General features: G+C 44.2%; 1 protein-coding gene across 1 annotated transcript in view; it reads right to left on the bottom strand.

Annotated features, from left to right (window-relative positions):
* Window positions 1-18,581, bottom strand: part of FREM3 (FRAS1 related extracellular matrix 3) — a 74,998-nt gene extending 56,417 nt beyond the window's left edge. The window contains exons 1-2 of the mRNA XM_075150483.1: window positions 13,496-18,581; window positions 11,533-11,622 (exon numbers count right to left, since the gene is read on the bottom strand). Of these exons, the coding sequence (XP_075006584.1) occupies window positions 11,533-11,622; window positions 13,496-18,581 (5,176 nt within the window). The remainder of the gene's footprint in view (window positions 1-11,532; window positions 11,623-13,495) is intronic.
* Window positions 18,582-21,676: the final 3,095 nt, after the last annotated feature.

Genomic DNA, 21,676 nt, shown 5'->3' with positions numbered 1-21,676 from the left:
AAAGTCTGTGCTCTAGGCTGCAAAAATCCCTTTCTGTCCTTTTAAATTCCTGCAATATGTTCAAATAATGATGAACATAATCAATAATAATATTTCACAGTTTAGCTTTCACCATGAAGGTTTTAAAAGCTTTTAATGGAATATCAAAGATCACACTCCAAAATTAATCTGAACTCAGATATAACCGCATGTGTGTGGATCTCCAGCTAGAGCATATAGGACTTCCAAGAAAAGCCAGGAAAGAAAAATCAAATACTTTTTCCTAAAAGTCTGTATTACTGTTTGAATCTAGCAAACTTATGGGACTGAAAAGTAATTTCTGAAACGCCATAATATTGGCCAAAACCCCCTCCCCAGCTGACATCTTCTAAAGTAGGTCTTGTTGTGAATTGATAACGAATAGGTTCTGTGGGAGAAAATTTTCAGGATGTAGAGAGCCCTGGTTTTAATGTCATTCACACTGGTGTAATACTAGAATTACTTTTTTAGCACCCACCTTTAATTTCTTAAAATTCTTGAAATTAACAGTTCAGTCACAGTCAAATCTCATCTAAATCCTAGGCCTCATATGCTGTTATTGTTAGAAGAAACAATAGTCAGTGGAGTAGTATCAACATGAGGTGAGACTCCGGACTTTTTTCTTTTAGTTGAGGAAGCCCGCAAAACCAAAACAAACCTCAACCAAACAAAACATACAATTTTCTTATTAGATGCATGGCAGGAGAGCGAGTAGCTCTCAAAGCTGGTTCAGCTTCAGAATTGCCAAAGCATTTCTGCTGCTTCATCCAGGCCTTGTAAGATCCCAGACAAAAAACAAAGCTCCAACATAAAGGGCAGCACCTTCACCACACTTGCTTCGCATACAGGGCAGCTCCCATACGGTCAGCTCACAGTGCAAGTAGTACTACTCTGGGTGCCTGCTCCCACTTCAGATACACATCCTATTTGCTACACACACATAAAGGGTACAGATTTGAACCCTATGGATACTGGCTAGAGAAGAATCCTACTCTGCAAGGACAGAGTTGTACGTAGCAGAAAATAATGGGGCTTCTACAAATACAACCTTCTAGCTCTTAAGAACCAAAGTTCTTAAGTACCAAAAAGCCACAATCAAGGCGATGGCAACTCTGCAAATACCCGGCATGTCTGAGTGAAGACGCAAAGGCAGCAATTTGGAAAACAGCAACACATGAGCTAATGAAAAACAGAGAGCAATCAGTGTGAAATAGAAATTACCAAGTGCCAAGTGTCAGGATTATACTTGTATCTGTTCAAAGGAGATGATAGTCTGTAAGCATTACGTCTTTGGTAGCCGTTGCTGTTGTTGTCATCAGAGCAGAACTGGTTAGCCCGTAGAGATCAGCCTCTTTGAGCTATTGCCTGTTAGAGCCTTCACACCCTATTTTCTTGTCTCTTGTTTTGGGCCCGCCCTGACACTGGGTATTGATAAGGGACAACAATACGAGGGGGGAAAAAAGTTAACACTTCTAAATCAAAGAATCATTCTTTCCACCCCCAAAGATTCAAAACCTAAATAACAGCATCTTTTTTTTTTTTAAAAAGAGATGCTTAAATTACTAATGATGCAGGAAGGACAGAAATACTCAGCAGAGATTTCTTTTTTATCAATAGAAGCAAACTGATGGCCTCGTACTATATGAGAAGAAGGAACTACTTTCTAAAGCAGCACAAACCAATTTCTAAACTGCCACTAGAAAGGATTAAACACCGTGTAGTTAGGGTAGATATTTTTAAAAAACAACAATCCCATGTATTCTTCAAACACATGTAGTATGTCCCAATAATAAAACAGCTGGCAGATCTTACTCTCTTTCAGAAAGCACTATTTCTAAATGGGATTAACAAAGGTTAGTACTCAATGGGAAGCTAATCTGTTCCTTTTGTGATCTAGAAGCACAACATCTTTTGTGGTAATACTTGATGATAACAGATTGTTAAAAAAGTTTAAAAAGCGAGGCAAGAACAGGGAAAAAATTGCCCAACTAAGTGAGCTGCTGCTCAGTAGGCAGAGTCTATTAGAACAAACCCCACATTTCAATACCTCCAACTGCAAAGTTTTACAGAGATCTTTGTAGATCTTATCAACATAGAAAGTAGATAGCATGTATGGAATAAGGCACCTTGTCCTGGAAAGCTGCATTTCTGAAAAGGATCTATTATGCAAAGCAGAAAAAAATACCATTAATAAATAATCTTCCGCTGCCAACACTGGAGCTAGAGAATCCTTTGTTTTACGAAGGGGAGAACAGCAATTAGGGGCTTCAAGGTTATTTTACTTCTCTACATTACTAGGAATCAGAATTCAGTACACAGTTCTGCTTCCTACAGCTAAAAAAGGCCTTTGAGAAAATGGGGTAGACACAGCAAAAGAGACACAAAAATAATTACTGCCTCATTGAAAAAGTATTTCATATTAGGAATGAAGTACATATAGATATCTACATTCTGTAAAATAATGCTGTGGTAAGAAACCTGACAGCTCTAGCTGGCGAATAGACTTACATAACAAAGCAGCACCACGTGGAGAGATACAGGTTTGGATTCTGACTGGATTTCAAAAGCTCAGTCAAAAGAAAACCAAAAGGTACTTTGACTGCAAAGTAGAAATACTCTTTCTAGGAGAAAACCAAGAGCAATAAACAACTCTTCAGTCTAGCACTGTCATGAGAAGAATTTGTAGCCCAAAGGTGAAGCTAGACTACACATTTCCCTCAGTGAGGATGACTAACTACTAGAACATATTAGCATGGCAAGTTATGGCTTTTCCTTTTACTTATTTGTGCTTTTAATCTAAAAATCAAGCCTAGATATTCTATGAAATGTGTTAGTTCAAAGAAGAGTCTTCTGGACTCGGTAAAATAACTGAGTGAAATTACCTGGGATACACAGCAGAAGAGAGCAAATGACCTAGTGGTCCCCTTCAGCTGAAAACACCTGGCTTGAAGAATTTACAGGAGAAATGTCTGGTTTCAACATACCGTTGGTGTTTTGTTTTTTTTTTTTTTAAAACACCACAGAAGACATCATAGCAGGGAACTAACAGAAGGCTGCAAAGTTGGATTGGTGAGGGAAGAACAGGGTAGTCAAACAGCTTTAGGAAGTAAAGAATGGAAAGGAGACTGAAAGAAACATGGTTTGGGAAGGAGGGGACATAAAACCTTGATTGCAGTGGTAGTTCAAAATGGTAAGGATTAATGATAGAACCTGGTAGTATCAGGGCACAGAGAGGAAAATGAAACTGAAAATGTTCAAATAGGGATGACCCTCTGCATCCTTCTGACTCTCAATCAGACCCATCAAGCACCTCAAGATGCCAATAATGTTCATCTACACAGTGGAAAGGCAAAATAGACAAACTTGTGAATTAAGATTTTCTTGTGCCCTGCAATTTAACTATTCTCTTCCAGGCATCTCACATTATACAGGGTGTTAAAAGTAAGCTTTCCTAACCATACTGGTAAAGACAAACACTTCATTCTCTTCCTCTTATCTGTATTAACAAACGCCATATCCTTTCTCTGTCTCCTCTATTCAAGAGTGAACAGTACCAAATCCTTTAATCTTTTCTTACTGGCCAGGTTTTCCAGATCTCTGGTGATTCTCATTTCTTCCCCAAGACAATTTCTCCAGTTTCTCCAGTTTTTCTACATCTTCACAAATTCACACAAAATTTGTACAAGAAGTCTAGTAGGGGACTTATTAGCACTGAGTGGAATAATTATTTCTTGCATCTTAAAAACAACACTGTCATCCAGTTCCTCTATTCTAATATGATTGCTCTTTATTACACAGTAATAAAAATAAAAATCTTGCATCAGCAGAAATGGTATCCAACACCTCAGAGGGGAAGCTTAAAATAAAATAAAATAAAAAATAAATAGATAAAGCCTTGCCTTCAGCTGTGTAACTTTATTAATTTGGAAAATCTGGCTTTAGAATTGAAAACACTGTAGAGTGCCTAGCTTGAAACAGCACTAGATGAAGGGATGAATCAAAGCCATGTCAGAAACACTTCAATGTTTTCATTCCACAATTGCTCAGGTTCTCTCCTTTCAGCAGAAACATAATGCCTTTGCAAACAATTGTATCAAAATAAAGCCTCCCCACCTAATGGCTTTTCATTCTTGAGGTCAACACAGGTAAAATGCATTATTCAGCGCTGTCAAGCATGACAGCAAATTAGAGGACTCCAACACCACGTTAAAAATGGAAGGCATTTTCCCACTGAATTAAAAAGATTCCTGCAGTGCAAGTTATTTGACAAGCTTTGTTGCATAAGAATTCATACATCTTTGCTGACTAATGTTTTCAAACTTTATTAAAAATCGAAAGTTTTTGTAAACCTGTTAAAAATTCTATTTAACTTGGGAGAAGTGTAGCTTTGGGGTTTTTTTTTTAAGGCTGCTTTGAGATGGCTCATCAGTTGGAAATTCTTTGCCTCTTAAATGATGCGTCTTTGTGTCTGAAAGTGGTGAAATTACACCACTGCAACATCCTTTGCATGGTCTGCAAACTATTTTCAGATTTGTGGATGTGAGGAGATAGATGCACAAAACCTGCCTACTAAAAACGAGCCATTTTTAGCAAGAGGAGGGTACACTGACTTGCATATGGTAACACAAAGTTGCTTTGTAAAATCATTAGTAAAATTAGAGGAAATCTTACCTACATGTGAGAGTAGACAGTTGTGTTAGATAAATACAGTCATTAACATGCACAAACCTCACCAGATACAAGTCTGACCAGTGTAGGTGATCAAATTCAAACCAGGGATTGCTAACAAGCTGCTGGAATTGTCACATTTCAGTTCATGTTACAAAAGGAAACAACAAAACACCATTTAATACTGCCGAGAGATTAATTTTTCACTTGCACATTGTGCATTAACAAGAATACCTATTCTTAAGTGACCAGGTATCATAACATTTCTAGATTTTATAAGCAAACATGTGACTTGCTATAATATTGTATTAGAATCTGCGAGAATGTACGGCTCACAGAATTACAAAAGCCTGTATTCTTGTACCATCTTAGGTGCCAGCTTCAATCAAAACCCTGAGAGGTTATTCAGAATTAGGAAGCCATACTCCTTGCCTAGAAAAACATTAACAAGCTTAAAGATAAAAGGCTGAGGCTCCTTATATCAGCCTCAGGGAGCCTGGATCAGCCCCTCAATCAACTCCCTGGCTGAACAATCTAAGTCCTTGGAAAGCAAAAGCTAAAAAAAAGGTGGAAAAATCACATACTACCAGAGAACTGCTAGGTTTTCCTTAGGGTTTTCACCCAACCACACCTCCCCCATGCAATTTATTTGCAGTAGCACCAATCAAATACAGGTGAAAAGGCCTCTGAGTGAAATCCCAGGCCAAGTAGAATTAACAGCAAAGCTCCCCCTAACTTTAGCAGGGTCAGATTTTCACCTTGCGGACCTGGGACCACATTGAGCAAAATGCACAGAACAAATTCACACTTTAGATCATATTCTAAATTTTTCTTTCTACAGAGCTATTTTTTAGTAGCTAGAAGTACATAATATAAGATTTTCTTTAATACTCTATGGATTGCAAATACTCTTTAGTGCATTGTGGTAGGATTCCTTTATCCAAAGGGAATCCTAAGTATTAGAATCGCATTCCACACAAGGTTTGAAAGAAGCCTGAACTAGTCCCCCAAAGTTCACATCAGCAAAATATTGTAGCTTTCAGTATCAGCAAGCTCTCATTACTCTTTTGGCAGCAGTAATTGAAAATAAGGTCTAGAGAGCAGCGATGACAGGACTGTCAAAAGGTTAAGTGTACTAAAAAACTACAAAATAAAAAAGGTGAACTCTACAGGTAAATAAAGGAGTTACTCATACAAAATATCACTGAACCAGGTAGAGAGGCATTGGGCTAACCAAGTCTAACTAAACTAATCTTCGCATGAAAATCACCAAGGAAGAATAACAAATACTTCCAAAGTCAAATATGGTAAAGTCAAAAATAACCACTCTGGGTTTACTGCATGTCATTGCTCCATCATAAATCTTTGAATAAACTTAACATTATGCTATCTGTATACTCACCCCAGGAAAAAAATCATGAAAACCAGCTGAACCTTACCTACTTTGTATTCAATTTGTCTATGAAACGAACTCCAGGCTCAACACCAAACGCTCACAATTTGGAGCTGCCAGCGTGCACCAATAATTAGTAGGTTAAAATTCTAGTACTTCTGCCCAAATCTTCAGTTTAATGGCAGGAACGGAAATAGGACCGGACTTTTCTGAAAGCTGCCAGCTATTCTTTCTCACACTATCACTGATAGAGGTTTCCCAGCAGCTCTCTTAAATAGCAGAACAAGTAGTTATCCAGATAAAGAATGTAAAGGAATGTTTCCTACCCTCAGGTTAGACAAAATGCTATTATTCAAAAGGTATACTCTCCCACTAAAGGGTGAAACTTCTGTCTGGAAGAACCTAGAATCATAGAATCATTAAGGTTGGAAAAGACCTCTAAGATCATCGAGTCCAACCATCAACCCAACACCACCATGCCCACTAAACCGTGTCCCTATGTGCCTCATCTACACATCTTTTAAATACCTCCAGCGATGGTGACTGAACCACTTCCCTGGGCAGCCTGTTCCAAGGCCTGACCACTCTTTCAGTAAAGACATTTTTCCTAATATCCAATGTAAACCTCCCTTGGTGCAATTTGAGGCCATTTCCTCTCGTCCTATCGCTTGTTACTTGGGAGAAGAGACCAACACCCACCTCGCTACACCCTCCTTTCAGGCAGTTGTAGAGCGCGATGAGGTCTCCCCTCAGCCTCCTCTTCTCCAGGCTAAACAGTCCCAGTTCCCTCAGCCGCTCCTCATAAGACTTGTGCTCCAGGCCCTTCACCAGCTTCGCTGCCCTTCTCTGGACACACTCCAGCACCTCCATGTCCTTCTTGTAGTGAGGGGCCCAGAACTGAACACAGTATTCGAGGTGCGGCCTCACCAGTGCCGAGTACAGGGGCACGATCACCTCCCTGCTCCTGCTGGCCACACTATTTCTGATACAGGCCAGGATGCCATTGGCCTTCTTGGCCACCTGAGCACACTGCCGGCTCATGTTCAGCCGGCTGTCAACCAGCACCCCCAGGTCCTTTTCCTCTGGGCAGCTTTCCAGCCACTCTTCCCCAAGCCTGTAGCGTTGCCTGGGGTTGTTGTGGCCGAAGTGCAGGACCCGGCACTTGGCCTTGTTGAACCTCATACAGTTGGCCTTGGCCCATCGATCCAGCCTGTCCAGGTCCCTCTGCAGAGCCTTCCTACCCTCCAGCAGATCAACGCTCCCGCCCAACTTGGTGTTGTCTGCAAACTTACTGAGGGAGCACTCGATCCCCTTGTCCAGATCATTGATGAAGATATTGAACAGGACCGGCCCCAGTACTGAGCCCTGGGGAACACCGCTCGTGACCGGTCGCCAGCTGGATTTAACTCCATTGACCACAACTCTCTGGGCTCGGCTGTCCAGCCAGTTTTTTACCCAGCGAAGAGTGCACCTGTCTAGGCCGTGAGCCGCCAGCTTCTCCAGGAGAATGCTGTGGGAGACAGTGTCAAAGGCTTTACTGAAGTCCAGGTAGACCACATCCACAGCCTTTCCCTCAGTTCACTAGGTAGGTCAGAGATCAGGTTGGTCAAGCAGGACCTGCCTTCCATGAACCCGTGCTGGCTGGGCCTGATCCCCTGGTTGTCCCGGACATGGCTTATGAGCGCCCTCAAGATGAACCGCTCCATGATCTTCCCCGGCACCGAGGTCAGGCTGACCGGCCTGTAGTTCCCCGGATCCTCCTTCCAGCCCTTCTTGTAGATGGGCGTCACATTGGCAAACCTCCGGTCATCCAGGACTTCCCCAGTTAACCAGGACTGCTGGTAAATGATGGAGAGTGGCTTGGCAAGCTCCTCTGCCAGCTCCCTCAGTACCCTTGGGTGGATCCTGTCCGGCCCCATAGACTTGTGAGCGTCCAGGTGGCATAGCAGGTCATTTCATCCTCTTGGATTATGGGGGGTTTATCCTGCTCTGTCCCCGTCTTCCAGCTCAGGGGGCTGAGTACCCTGAGGATAACTGATCTGACTATTAAAGACGAGGCAAAGAAGGTGTTAAGTACCTCAGCCTTTTCCTCATCCTCGGTGGCAATGTTCCCCCCCCCATCCAATAAAGGATGGAGATTCTCCTTGGCTCTCTTTTTGTCATTAATATATTTGTAAAAACATTTTTTGTTGTCTCTTACAACAGTGGCCAGATTGCATTCTAGCTGGGCTTTTGCCTTTCTAATTTCCTCTCTGCACGACCTAACGAGATCCCTGTTCTCTTCTTGAGTTGCCTGCCCCTTCTTCCACAAGTGATAAACTCCCCTTTTTTTCTTGAGTCTCAGCAAGAGCTCCCCATTCAGCCTGATTGTGTTTGCACAAGGGAAGTGACCAGCAGAGAAAAACGCATCCATTTTCTCCTCGCATTCGGTACACACGCACACACGCTTCACGGCTCAGTTTCCTTTGGACTGATGCAAAATCAAATGCTTTTAAGAGGATTTTAGAAGCCAGAACATAAAAACATAGAAAATAGCAGGCTCTTTTCTCGAGTGTTGCTGAAGTAGTTGCAAACTGTACTAAAGGAGTGTACATTCTCTCCTCCTGCTGGGCCTTCAGGTATTTTTTCCTGAGTTGTACAACAGCTATTACAGTTGTGCCTTCTTTCAGGCACTCCCCTGGGAAGTAAATGGCCCTAAGGGAATATGTTTCATGTATTTCTAAGCACCAAAGCCACCAAAAGACTAATCCAGATAGAATTTCTTTTAAAAGCATTTCCTTGTGCTATAGTAGTAATGACAGCATTGACTTTGCAACCTTCTTTCCCACACCAAACAAGTTTTAAGTGAATTTCCAGATGTTACTCGCTCAGCACACCTTCCTGGAGCCGAGTACTCTTCCTGTAGTTGGGCCAGTCACATCAGCATACAACCACCCTTCAGTCAGTACATACTTTCGTTATAAGCATAGCTGCACACATTTATTGCCACAGCTTTTCTTATTCTGTTGATATCTTGAACAGACAGATGATGAAGTAATCTAGCTGAAAGAATCACTCCATTTAGCAGAGGCTGAAAGTGCTGTTAATGAAAACACCTAGTAACTGACTCCTTTTGTGTCCCTGGGTGTATAAGGAATAAGAATTGCCATCTGTCCAGTCATGTCATTCCTTTTTCCCCATTGTTTCTCATCATTATTACCCCACTTAGTCACGCCACAAAGACTTTTATATTGATCAAGTGACGGCAAAATAAGATGTCTGTAAGAAACACAGATAGCAGTTCACAGCACCTTCTCCTGTGTGCTAAGTGAAATGTACGCAAAAAAGACAAAGAATGCATCTCCGATCTTTCTCAAATTAATAGCCCCGTTTGATTTTAATTGCATTGATTACACATTACTTCAAAAAGAGCTAGAAAATAATTGGCTTGTGAAATCTAGCTTGTTTCTTCCATCCCCCGTAGCTGGCCAATCTTCAACCTTTTTCTTTCAGCATAACCAGAGGAAGCACAAACCAAAAGCCATTTTCAGCCTGTCATAGCTTTGTCTCCCAATTACTCTACTGGCTCCTAAAAGAGATGATCTTTCCAGCTGTAAAGTTGCCAAGGATACAAAGTGCCAGCCATAGGGAATGGGTTAGTGCATTCTTTGCTTACGAAACAGGTCTTCCAGTTTCCTGAAGCCCCATGTAACAACAGCTGAATTAAATGATTTGCTTACCCAAACCTTAACCAGAAAGGAAATAATTTCCTTCAAACTATGAATACTGTGCATATTCCCAGCTGCCTACTATTCCATCTTCATTTGTAAACATGAGAAACCTGTCCCTGACAGGATCACAGTGAACCAGAGGTGTGGTTGATCTAATATTGAAAATGTTTTTAATGTCCCTTAAGCTATACAATCTTTCATATATGAGCAAAGTGACAATACCAAATGACTGGTTCCAAATGTTCAATTACTTCTTGGAAAATTGAAAATAAACAAGTCACATTTCATTGTTTTGCTAACTGATACCCTCAGTGTACTGCCCGAAAACAGTAAGTGGTGTCCTACAGATGGGATGAAAAAAACATTGGAAGTCATATCCAAGGTGCTCACATTCATCTTCAAGTCGTAAAATGAACGGGTTCATCTCAGCTAATCAAAATGTCTCAGCTAACCAAAGCGCGAGATCGTTCTTAATCCGTAATGGAATGCTCAGTTCTCAGGCACATACTTATCTGTGGCTGGATTGTTTATAGCAAATGGTGGACATAAAACTACAATGATTTATACTGCTACAAGAACAGAAACAGACTGATGATAGATAGAATGCAATAACTGGTTTTCAAGAGATCAAGATACACATTTTCTGGTTTACAATAATTTGAGTAGGAAGCTTCAGCAAACTCAAAGGAGCTATTGCTTTTCAGTGACTATCCTCATAATTATCAATGTGGACTTCTTTTTATCGAGTCTGCCAACTTTGGACAAAATATTTTAATGGCGTTTCAGATTTGTTTTGAGGCCAGTTAGGAAATACTCATCAATTTAGCTTTCTGTCAAATGCTGTGTTAGAATGCTATTCTGACATGTTCTGTGCACTCAGAATTACATCAAACTAGTCAGGAAGTTTACAGAGATTATTGTGAAGGCAGATCCTTACACAGAAGTTATTTAACTGAATTGCATGCTTATTGTACGAATCTTCCTGTCTGCCTTTAATTAAGAGGAACTTGTGTAAAATTTTGATGAATTCTCAGTGAACCTAATTCATGCAGATGATCGGGGAAAAATATTGCAGCCTACAGGGAAAAAAACAATACACAAACAGAACAAAACAAGATTTTAAAATAAGAGTCATCAAAGAAATATGCAAAAAAATGCAACATACACATATCAGTTAATAAAAATAACCACTGGCCCACTGAAACCTTTGAAACAATAACAATCTATGCAAAACAAGGATGTGTTTCTGTATAAATAAGAGCAAAATGGACTTAACCAGCCTATCTTACCATTTCGCCACGTTCTCAGCCATGATCTAGATCAACTGAACTCTCCTTATTTAACAACGGTTAGCATTAATTTTCTCTTTTGATAAAGTAGTTGGCCGTGATTCCAAAACCATCAATGCTCCACCTGGCACAGTTGAGTTTTTGTAACATGCACAGCTGACCATGGGGGATTGACTGTCACTGCCAACAGTCCTCCATAAAGGCCACTGAACAAACAGTGTTGTGACAACGGTACATCCCACTAAGAGTTCATAGCTTGCCATAGCAGTTTGCATTAATTGTGACATTATACATTAAAATGAATAAAATATCCTGATTTGTGTTCCTATGTGCTCATGGCACTTTTACATATTTACATAAAGAAATAATAGATTACTTGTTTATTTAATGTTTTTTAAGAATCTTCCAGATGGTGTAATTCTAAGATATGTATAATTAAGCATCTTAATCTTACCGTTGTCTTCAATGGAGAAATAGAAGATGTCACTGGTAGCATTATCACCTTCCTTCAGGATGTAGCTGATCTTCATTTCATCAATATCGGCTAAGAAAAGAATACGCTAAATGAATCATCATAGAATTTCACTACAGAATATAGGACATAGTTCATTCTACCTTTACTACTTGATTACTTACTAGTAAGTTGGCTAATTTGTGGATAAAGCATTTCAGCAACCAAACCTGTATAACGTGGCATGGCTTCTTACACTGGTCTATGCTCAGCAACACAACATAAATTTAGTTATTAGCTCAAAAGAATAATGGCAAAAAGACAGTGAGATATAGTTTTACCATAAATATTTAAATACTAAAGTCACATCCTTGTTTCAGCACATTAGGAAGAATTACTTTGCTATAACTAAATTGAATCTATTGGGAGTAAAGATCTGCCCATTTTTTAAAGATCAATTTAAATTTAATCAGTTTTTTAAGCTCTTCTATGACACACAAAAATGTTGCGGGTACATTGGGAGTGAATATGAGAATGTATTAAAGAAATCACAAATAGGTCTAAAAGTCAATAAAATTTTGATTTTGTATTCCCAGAGAATAGGGAAAAAACATCAGGATATTTCTATTACCCTAAAGTTGCAGGTGTATTATCCTATGCCACATTTCATCAATATGCTTTTATTTTAGTTAAATAAACAACAATTTCATTTGATATAAAAATGTTTGGGATATACTGAAATGTTCTTTATACTTCATTCAGCATTAAGGCGTTCTAGAGCTAATTCCGATCTACTAAGAGACCTACTCCCCTGGAGTTACCAGTTGCTCTTGTTCTGGCATGGCAGATTTGGGTGCTTTCTGTCAACTGAAAATGTATGAAACATTCCTGAATAAATGGCAAATTATTTTACACAACACTGTAGCTTGGCAGATGAACCGCAGACTTTTAAAAATAAATTGTGTTATCATAATCTTAAAGCTACAACCTGTCTGGAAGTTATAGATAAATACATAAAATGGAGATAAAGACTTTTTCTCTCCCCAGATTGTTTTCTCTTGCAAAAGAAAGGTAACATACCTGAGCACATAAAAATAATGGAGACCTCTAATCCTATTATAGCGTCTAATGAGAATTTTGGTAAACGTCGTCCCTCCTGCTGATAGTCAAAGCACACTGGAGGTAGGCAAAGTCTAGGCTGGAAGTTTCCTTGTGAAAGCTTTCAACATACTATTCTATACAGGACAGATGAATGACAGTCCTAAACCCAGCAAACTCCCCAAGATCAGCTGGAGCCCAGGGACATTTATACAGAGCCTGGCACTGCTGTCACTGTGCCCCACCATCCTCGGAGGCTCTTCCCTCTGCACAGGTTTGGTGGAGCTGACCTAAAGGAGGCCTCCCTACGTACCGAGCTTTCTCTGGGGAACTGAATCACACAAAATATAACTACTGAGGCTATACTGGGTGTCCCCTGCCCTTTTGTTTTTTTCTTAAATACTAGATCCACTGATGTGCAGAAATGTTAAGCACCTTTCCAAACAATTTTCTCTGAAGACAATAGTGATTTCTGAGCCTGGGTTTAATTTCCAGGCAGACAAACAGGTACTTCAGTCTTCAAAAGGAAACTGGTGCGAGATCTGCAAATCACCATTTCAGATTTTATCCCATCTTCTCAGGAGCAGTACCATGATATGTACACGGTAAGATGTACATTTAACCCACAGTAGGATACACATTAATGCATGCACATACAACGCAGAGCTTTTCTATGGTGTCTTCATAGGTAAAACAAAGCTTCGTTTCTAAAATGCATGTATTATAATTCTGATCATTTGCATATACTTCGTAGTTTAAAAGACATTACTTTCTAAATCCCCTGAAACAAAGATTCAAATACTATTAACACAAAATAACAGCTCATTGAGCCCAGTGTTTATAAGCAAATACAACCATCAGCACCAACCTTGCATAAATGTTCTAATGCTCTCATTTCCAAGGCCAGTATTAATGATGAAGCCATGCTCCGGCCCATCTGTTATTTTGTATTTCAACAGCTTGTGTGGACTGTCTCGATCCTCTGCCTTTAGCACCTTACTAGTGATCAGGAAGCCTAGGTGCCCATCTGGAAGTCTTCTCAGAGTAGGGGCACCCTTGTTCACCACTAACTGCGGCACTCTGTTGTCCAGTGAACTGATCTGAATCCTCATCATCTGAGGTTGATGGGTCTCCTTGCTAGTGTCAGGGAAAACATAAAAGTTTGTGTGAGTCCCATCAGTCACAGAGAAGGAGAAACTATCCTGGCTGGTTTCTGTACCATCATGTCTGTAGCTGATAAGATTCTCATTCAAGTCTTGTTTGGTGAAGCTGGTGACTGGGTAGCTGCTGTTGTACAAAATCTGGCCATGCACTGGAACCTGAGTGACCGTGAATAGGAGTAAATGGTCAGGCGTATCCCCATCTTCCACGCTCAGCTCAAAAGGGGTGATCAGCCTGGTCTTCCCTTCCTCAACAACCAGGTCACCAATACTTAGAACTGGCTTTTTATTGTCCACATCTGTGATGGAGATCCTGAAGGTACGGAAGACTGGGTTATACCCATCTGTCACTTCAAACTCAAAACTGTCCATCTTCACCTCATCGTCTGCAGTGTGAATGTAGTAAATCTTGTTGCCAGCAAGTTGGAGCTGAGTAAAGGAAACAACGGGTACTCCAGGACTATCTGAATTCTCTAGATGGCCCCGGGTTGGGGACCGGGTGACACTGAAACACAAATTTTCATCAGGACTGTTAACATCACTTGTGCTTAGCAGATCAGTTGTGAGCGTCACCTTTCCACCTTCTTTCAGAGTTACACCCTTGTTGATCACCTCAGGGAAGACCATATCAATGCTACCAATGGTAATATAGAAGTATCTGTCTATCAAGGCATTAATACCATCAGTAACATCAAATTTAATCAGATCACGCACTCCATGTAGGCCAGTATGAACATAGCGGATAAAACCCTGGTCTAAATCATCTTGTGTGAAGTTTGTGCCTTGTGTAACGTTGCACAGCACCTCCTCTTTTCTGTTCAGATGCTGTAAGAAACCCTGCACAGGTGCCAAACGGATGACATAAACAAGGCTCTTGTCCTCTGAATCAATGTCTGTGGCTTTAAGGTCTTGACTTGAGATGATCTTTGACTTGCCAATCTCTACTTCCAGACCATTGTTGATTGCCATCCTGGGGGTCTCATCATCTACCGGGATCACCATAATCGGCACGTTCTGCTCCACTGTGTGGTGTCCATCAGTCAGCTGAATTTGGAAGCTATCTTCTTTCGTCTCTGAGTCATCATGTTCATACACAATGCTGGAAGCCTCCTGGATCTCCTCCAGGGTGAAGCTGTGAATGAGCACAGTGCCTGTGGACAGCTGCTGCACAATCTGCCCACGCTTAGGAGGGACAGCAATAACAAAACGCAGTTCATCTCGAGGCATGTCTGCATCGGCTCCATTGAGGATGGGGGTGTCAATCACCAGGCTCATCCCCTCAAGCACCATGAATTCATGCACAAACAGCTCCGGCTTTTCATCGTTGGTGGGGATGATGACAATGGGGAAGAACTGGTGAGGTGAGAAGTTAACACCATCAGAGCACTGGAAAGTGAATCTATCCTCCACAGGCTCCACCCCTTTGTGAATGCTCTGCACATAGTTGACGTGGCCCAGACGAATATCTTTGATGGAAAAAGCACTAATGGCAGTACCAGCTCTAGACTTCTCGGACCCTGGGTCTGGAGAGACATTCTCCAAATATCCGGAAGTGGACTGAACTGTGACAATGCACAAGATGTCATCTCTGGGAGTATCTACGTCCTCCACGTCCAGCTGATCCAGAGTTAGAGTACTCTTCCCTCCCTCCAAGACACTGAGTGGCTCTGCCACAACCATCACTTCAGGTGCAACACTGTCCACAGGCAATATAGTTACAGCCACACACACCCTTTGTACTGTGCTGCCTCCCACCACCCGTTCACTGGAGAGGTCAGAAATGGTGAGATTGAAGGAATCATACCTCTTTTTCAAGCCAATCTCTCCGCTGGTGTGAGCGTAGGCTACTGCTCCGCTGATGAGGTCATGCTGGGTAAACTTTTCTGATCGCACTCCATCCACAAGGATGTCACCCAGCTTGGGTGGATCCTGCACAATGAAGGTCAGCACCAAGCCACCTGTATCCTCATCGGTACCCTGGATAAGTGACGTAGTAATTTGAGTAGCACCATTTTCCAGGACATCAATGGCTGCTCCCACCTGCCTCTGACCACCAGGGAGAGCGATACTTAGGTTTTCATCATCCACCGGCTGCACAGCAATCTTGACTGTGATTGGCACATGATGGACTCCATCACTCACTTCCAACTGGTAAGAATCACTGGCAAACTCATCGCCGCTGTGCTTGTAGGAGATGCGCCCACCAGCAATATCATCTAGCAAGAAAGATTCCCCTTGCACCATCAGACCCTCCTCCAGATAACGCAGGTGGCCATGCTCCGGAGCTTGAGTTACAGTGAAGACAATCTGGTCTGCAGATGTGTCCTCATCTGTAGCATCCAGTTGATTGCTTGTGAGAAGAAAGCTGTTTCCCTCAAGCACAGTGAAGCCTGTATTGGTGATCTGAGGTGGCTGGTTGTCCACTGGCTGCAGGAAGAGAGTAAAGGTACCTTGCAGAGAATTGCCAGCTGAGTCCTCTACAAGGAATGTGAACTGAACCACCCGTGGTGTGATCCCCAGCTCCTGATCTGGGGGTCGATATGCCACCTTGTGGTGATTGACCTGGGCTTGGGTGAAACGTGCAATGGATGTCTCGGGACTGTCAGCCAACACAATCTCTCCAGTGACCACAGCGTGGTTCTCATCTGTGTCTGTTGGGGGTGTCAGTAAAGTATACCTCAGCTCCCTGTCATCCGTATCCAGGTCAGTGTACCGTAAATAGTGCTTCTCAAAGACAGTCAGTTGGTATTCCTGCACTGTCATCTGCAGGCTAGTACCTGGGTACAGTGCAGGTGGCAGGTTGTCTACCGGTTGGACTTTGACACTGAGCACATGCTCCCCTGACCGGTTTGGGGGGTCGTTGTCATCCTGCAGCTGGAACACAATGCGGCCCATCACTGGGCTGGTGCTGTGAGGTCCTGTGTGCCTGAAGAACAGCCTCCCATCGAGGATGTCCTGCTGCAGCCACTCATTCACCACCCTCTCATACACATGTTCATCCTCCACAAAGTGCCAGGGGGAGGAAGAGGAGTCACTCTCCAACCCTGCTCCGCTTTCTTTGCTCTCGTAAGGTGCTGGTTGCTCTGCCTGACGCAGCAGCAGCTCACCAAATTGGTGGGAGTGTAGTAGGGACACTGCGGAGTCCCCAACCAGGACAAATCGGATAGAGGTGTCATCAGAGTCAATGTCTGTGGCACTGAGGACAAAAGGTGAGATTTGGACAGTCTGGTGCTCACTCAGCACCAGCCCCGTATTTGCATTCAGCAGTGGTGGCTGATCATCATCAGGAGCAATGGTGATGGGGTACAGAAATTCGACCTGGTGCTGCCCATCTGCCATACGGAAAACGATGTTGTCACTGTAGCTGTGCTCACTGCCATCGTGCTGGTAAATCACCTGCCCTGCTGCTAACTCTGCAGCAGTGAAGTACTTGCGGCTGGGCGGTACACCAAGTACCTTGATCTTCCCGTATCGCAAGCCCTGTGTGACCCAGACCTTCACCTCTTTCAGATTGTCCTCATCACTGATCTCCAAGTTGCCAGACAGAGGCCGTGACTGGCCCTCAAAGAGCATCAGCTGCGGGCCAGCCACACGATTGAAAGTGGCCACTGGGGCCAATGTGTTCATGGGCTTTACCAGAATCACGAAAGCAAAAGGCTCTGAGGAGGCACCGTCAGGATCCAGTACTTCCATTTCCACCTGGAAAAGCCGCTCCTGGTCCGAGTCCAGGGTAGGGGGCTGATAGGCAATCTTCAGCTCTCTCACCTCCTGCTGCGAGAAGGCAATGAGGGGGCGACTGGGGTCATCGGTGCTGAGCAGGAAGCCTTGCTGCCGCGGGTCACCGGGCCAGACAGAGGTGAGGTTGAAGATCAAGAGGTCCCCGGGAGTCTCCAGGTCCTCAGCAGCCAGCATGTCCAGGGTGAGGGCTGTGAGTGCAAACTGGTCCACCTCCATCATAAGCAGCGCCAGGAGGCTGGGCTTGGGCGGCGTGTTGTCGGCCCCTTCATGGATCCGCACCAGCACCTGGAAGTACTCCCGCTGCTCCGGGCCGGCGGCAGGCAGCACGGACACCCGCGCCGGGATGCAGTCCCGGCCGGGGGAGGCGGTGGCCGCCGTGTGCTGGTAGCGGATCCCCGCTTGCAGCACGGCGGAGCAGTCTCCGCTGTAGCCGGCGGGCAGGGGCCGCCCCTCGGCGTCCAGCAGCCGCCCGTAGGCGGGAAGGGGGCCCGCGCCGGCGGCCTCGGGGGGCAGCAGGGTGAGGTGGCAGCGCCGGCCGGGCTCGCCCTCGGGGAAGCCCAGCACCTTGCCGTCCAGGGGGACGCTGAGCCCCCGCAGCTCCTCCACGGGCAGGGGCAGGTTGCGGCTAAGCAGGCGCAGCTGCTGGAAAAGCACCTCCACCTCCAGCGTGAAGGGCACGACGAGGGTCCGGCGGGGCGAGTCGTAGCGGAGCTGGAGGTGCAGGCGGTACCGGCCGGGATTGCGGGCCCCGAAGTGGGTGTAGGTGACCTGCCCGCGGCCGAAGGCGCAGGGGAAGCGCGGGGGATCCAGGGCGCCGGCGGGCTGCGGGCCCGGCCCGCTCCCCAGCACCGCCACGGCACACCTGTCCCCCGGCCGCACCCGCAGCACCAGGTCCACCGCCGGGTCCAGCGAGACGGAGCGGCCGAGGGGGACGCGCAGCCCCCGCTTGGAGACCAGGACAGCGGCAGCATCGGGCTCCGCCGCCCCCCGCGCACTCAGGAGCCCGAGCAGCAGCAACGCCGCCGCGGCCGGAACCCCCCGGCGCCCCCCGGCCATGGCCCGGCTCCTGCCGGGCGCCCCGCGCTCTGCACCGCCCCCCGCCCCGCCGCGGCTACTAAAGGGCCGGGGCACCGCCCCGGGGCTGGGGAGGGGGAGAAGGGCCCTCCCCCAGCGCTGCAGCGGGGGCCGCCGCCACCCCCAGCTGGGGCTCGGGGCCGGGAGGTGCCCGTACGCCGGGCGCGCAGGCAAGGTGCGGCGAAATGCCCGAGCGACCCGCGTCTCGGGGCGGGCTGCCCAGCCGGAGCGGTGCCAGGGAAGCAGCAAACCCGACCCTGCCCCCGGACCCCCTCCCGGCGCAGGCACGGTCGCAGCCTCGCTCCCTCGGGCAGTGCGACAGCGAGAGGATGCAGCCAGGTTAAGGGCGGAAAATAAGGAGAGGTAGATGAGGCAGGAGAGCGGGAGCGAGCAGGAAGGAGGAGCGAAGCAGAGTCGGGGAGATGGAGGCAGAGGGGAGCAGGCACTTAAGGCGGCCGGCGGCAGCCGGGCAGGCTCGACCGAGCCTTCCCGAGCGGGGACAGGGCTCGTCTCGCTGCCGGGGTAGAGGAGCCCGCACGGGCTACTGCAAGTGCCTGCCCGCCAGCAACTACCCAGCTGAAAACCCGAAATACAAGTTTCCTCTCGAGAGGGAAGCGAATTCAGTGCGGAGAGGAGCAGATGCAGAATTTCAAAGCCAACACGACCATCCCTTCGTGCTCTAGAAAGGGCTATTGATATTTCATCTTTTCGTACAGACAGAAGATGTTTCCTCCCCTTCACCCCCAAACTTGGCATACAGTTCGTGCTATGCGCAGACCGCAGAGGGAGGAGAAGGGGGAAATCAGCAAACCCACGCTGACTTTCAGATGTTTGCTTACTGCTCAGCAATTTCTCACAGCTAGAAAAATGAAAGCAGCCTAGGCAGTTCCCACTTTGCTCGCATTCCTATTCAGTTTCACTTGCAGGTGCTCAGTCCTTGCTCAGGCTCTTGGCCGAGGACAGCAGATAAAAATGCTACTGGATTTTAAAAAACAAGGTTTCTGCTGGAATTACTACTGCACTTTTTAATATTTTGGACATTTAGCCTACTATTTCATTAAAGGGATAAGTTGCTTAAAGCTTTATTTACTGTTTATGTTTTTTTTCAAATTTTTCAGGAAAATATCAGCAACTTACTGAGTCCCACTGTGCATGAAGATTAATTGCTTACGCACTCTTGACTACCACAAAATAGGATTGGGCTTTTCATTAAGTGTTTTGCTTGTGTTCTGGTATCTTTATTAATAACAACACATATTTGAAAATAAAGCGTATAGGGAGACCAAGTACACTTCTCTGGTTTAGTACAAGGTTTATACAATAATTTCCTATTAGTTTATAAATAGCTTTTTTTTTTAAGCATAAGGACTTTCTCATACATAAGTTTCCATGTACACTAGACAGCAGTTCTCTACTCTGTGGAAGTGTTCTCTGGAGTGAGGACTGAGCCCCTGGTGTGGTTGACATTAACAAACTTTTACTGGGACTTGTCCTTTCAGGAACCTAAATATGTCCAGCTTATCTTCCTCAAGCCAACAGGATCTTTCTGGGCAAATATAATTGGACTAATCAGTAACAAAGGCATTGCTGAATAATCACTTACAGATATAAAGGGGTTTTCTGTTCTTGACAGATTCAAAGCCATTACGCCAAGTTCTGTTCTTTGGTAGAACAGTGTAACCAATAACCCAAGTTACCTACTGAAACCTGTGTGTACACCTGCATACATACACAAGCATGCAAAGTTCACAAAACTTGCATTTTTTCCACCCTTAATCAAATCTAGACATTTGTTCTATAAGGAACAGTGCCAGTACACGAAGTCTGTGTAAAACTCAAGGATCATACGCTATTTCCATCAAGTTTCCTGGAAGGTAAGAGAAATTTTCCTATTAAAATAAATGGAATGAGAAATATGTCCAATTACAATTTTTATCTCAAGAGTGTGTTGGGCAGGAGAAATGGAGGAATTGCTTTCCCACGTATTTGTGCTCAACCTGCTTCCATCTTTCAGATTGTTGTGAGGAAGTATAATTTATCAGAAATATGAATGTACATCGGAAAAAAGTAGATGATATATTATGAAGTTATGGAAACCTGACATTAAAGTGTTGACAAACTAAATCCAAACCGCATGCAATGGTTCTGACTGCCTTGCTCATACCTATTCTTGATTTTGTGCACTGTACAAGAACTGTTTTCTCCTCTTTCTGTTTCACTGCCTTTTAAAATATTTCATCTTTCTTATGTCACTGAAGCCCAATCCTATAAGCATGTAGACATAGGTGCTCATATCACATGTTAAAATTGGTGGAAATGCTTTCATATATATTTGCAGAAAAGGAGTATTTGTTTTTCCAGCTCTTCGGACCTGATTCAAAGCCCTCTAAGTCCTGCAATCACCTTTCAGTTGACTTGGATGGGCTTTGGATCAATGTTAGTTATACAAGATATTTAGAATCAAGTTCAAAGAACTGTTAAAACACAATTTTACTTGCTCAAGTAGCTTCATTATGCCTCAAACACAGCCGAGTAGCTTCCTTCCTACAGTCATATTCCAGTTAAAAAAAACCAACAAACTTTGTATTCCAATATTAAAGCAAGTTATGACTAACGGTAGAGATCAGACAGTCAATAAAACATGGATGCTTGCTATCAGTGAAAGATTCTGGAGATCTTGATTTATCACCATGTTAAGTCCAGTGTTATGGTAGCATAACTACAACTAAAAAATGGAAGTTGCCCATTTTTCCTCTATGTTCTACTTATCTTTTATTAATACTCCTGATCCCGAACTAGGCTCAAGAACATTTCTGTTCTACATTCACATAAGAGCACAAAGCATTCATAGCTAGGAGACAGTCCAAACCTTGGTGCAGCACAACATACACAGCTAGGTCCTCAAGTTCTAAGTCTGGGTCCTTTTCAAAAAAAAAAAAAAAAAAAGAAAAGGAAAGCAAAATAGTTGCTTAGAGGGTTCATTGAGCTGGAAAAGAAAATCTCCACCTGTTCCATTAAAAAACAGTGTATCTTAGTTTAAGTGTTACGCTAACAAATTGTGTTTTAAAAAAATGAAG

This window comes from Calonectris borealis, chromosome 4, assembly GCF_964195595.1.
Source record: "Calonectris borealis chromosome 4, bCalBor7.hap1.2, whole genome shotgun sequence".
NCBI lineage: Eukaryota > Metazoa > Chordata > Aves > Procellariiformes > Procellariidae > Calonectris > Calonectris borealis.
The sequence above is the reverse complement of the archived record's forward strand: the minus strand, read 5'-3'. Positions and strand labels throughout refer to the sequence as shown.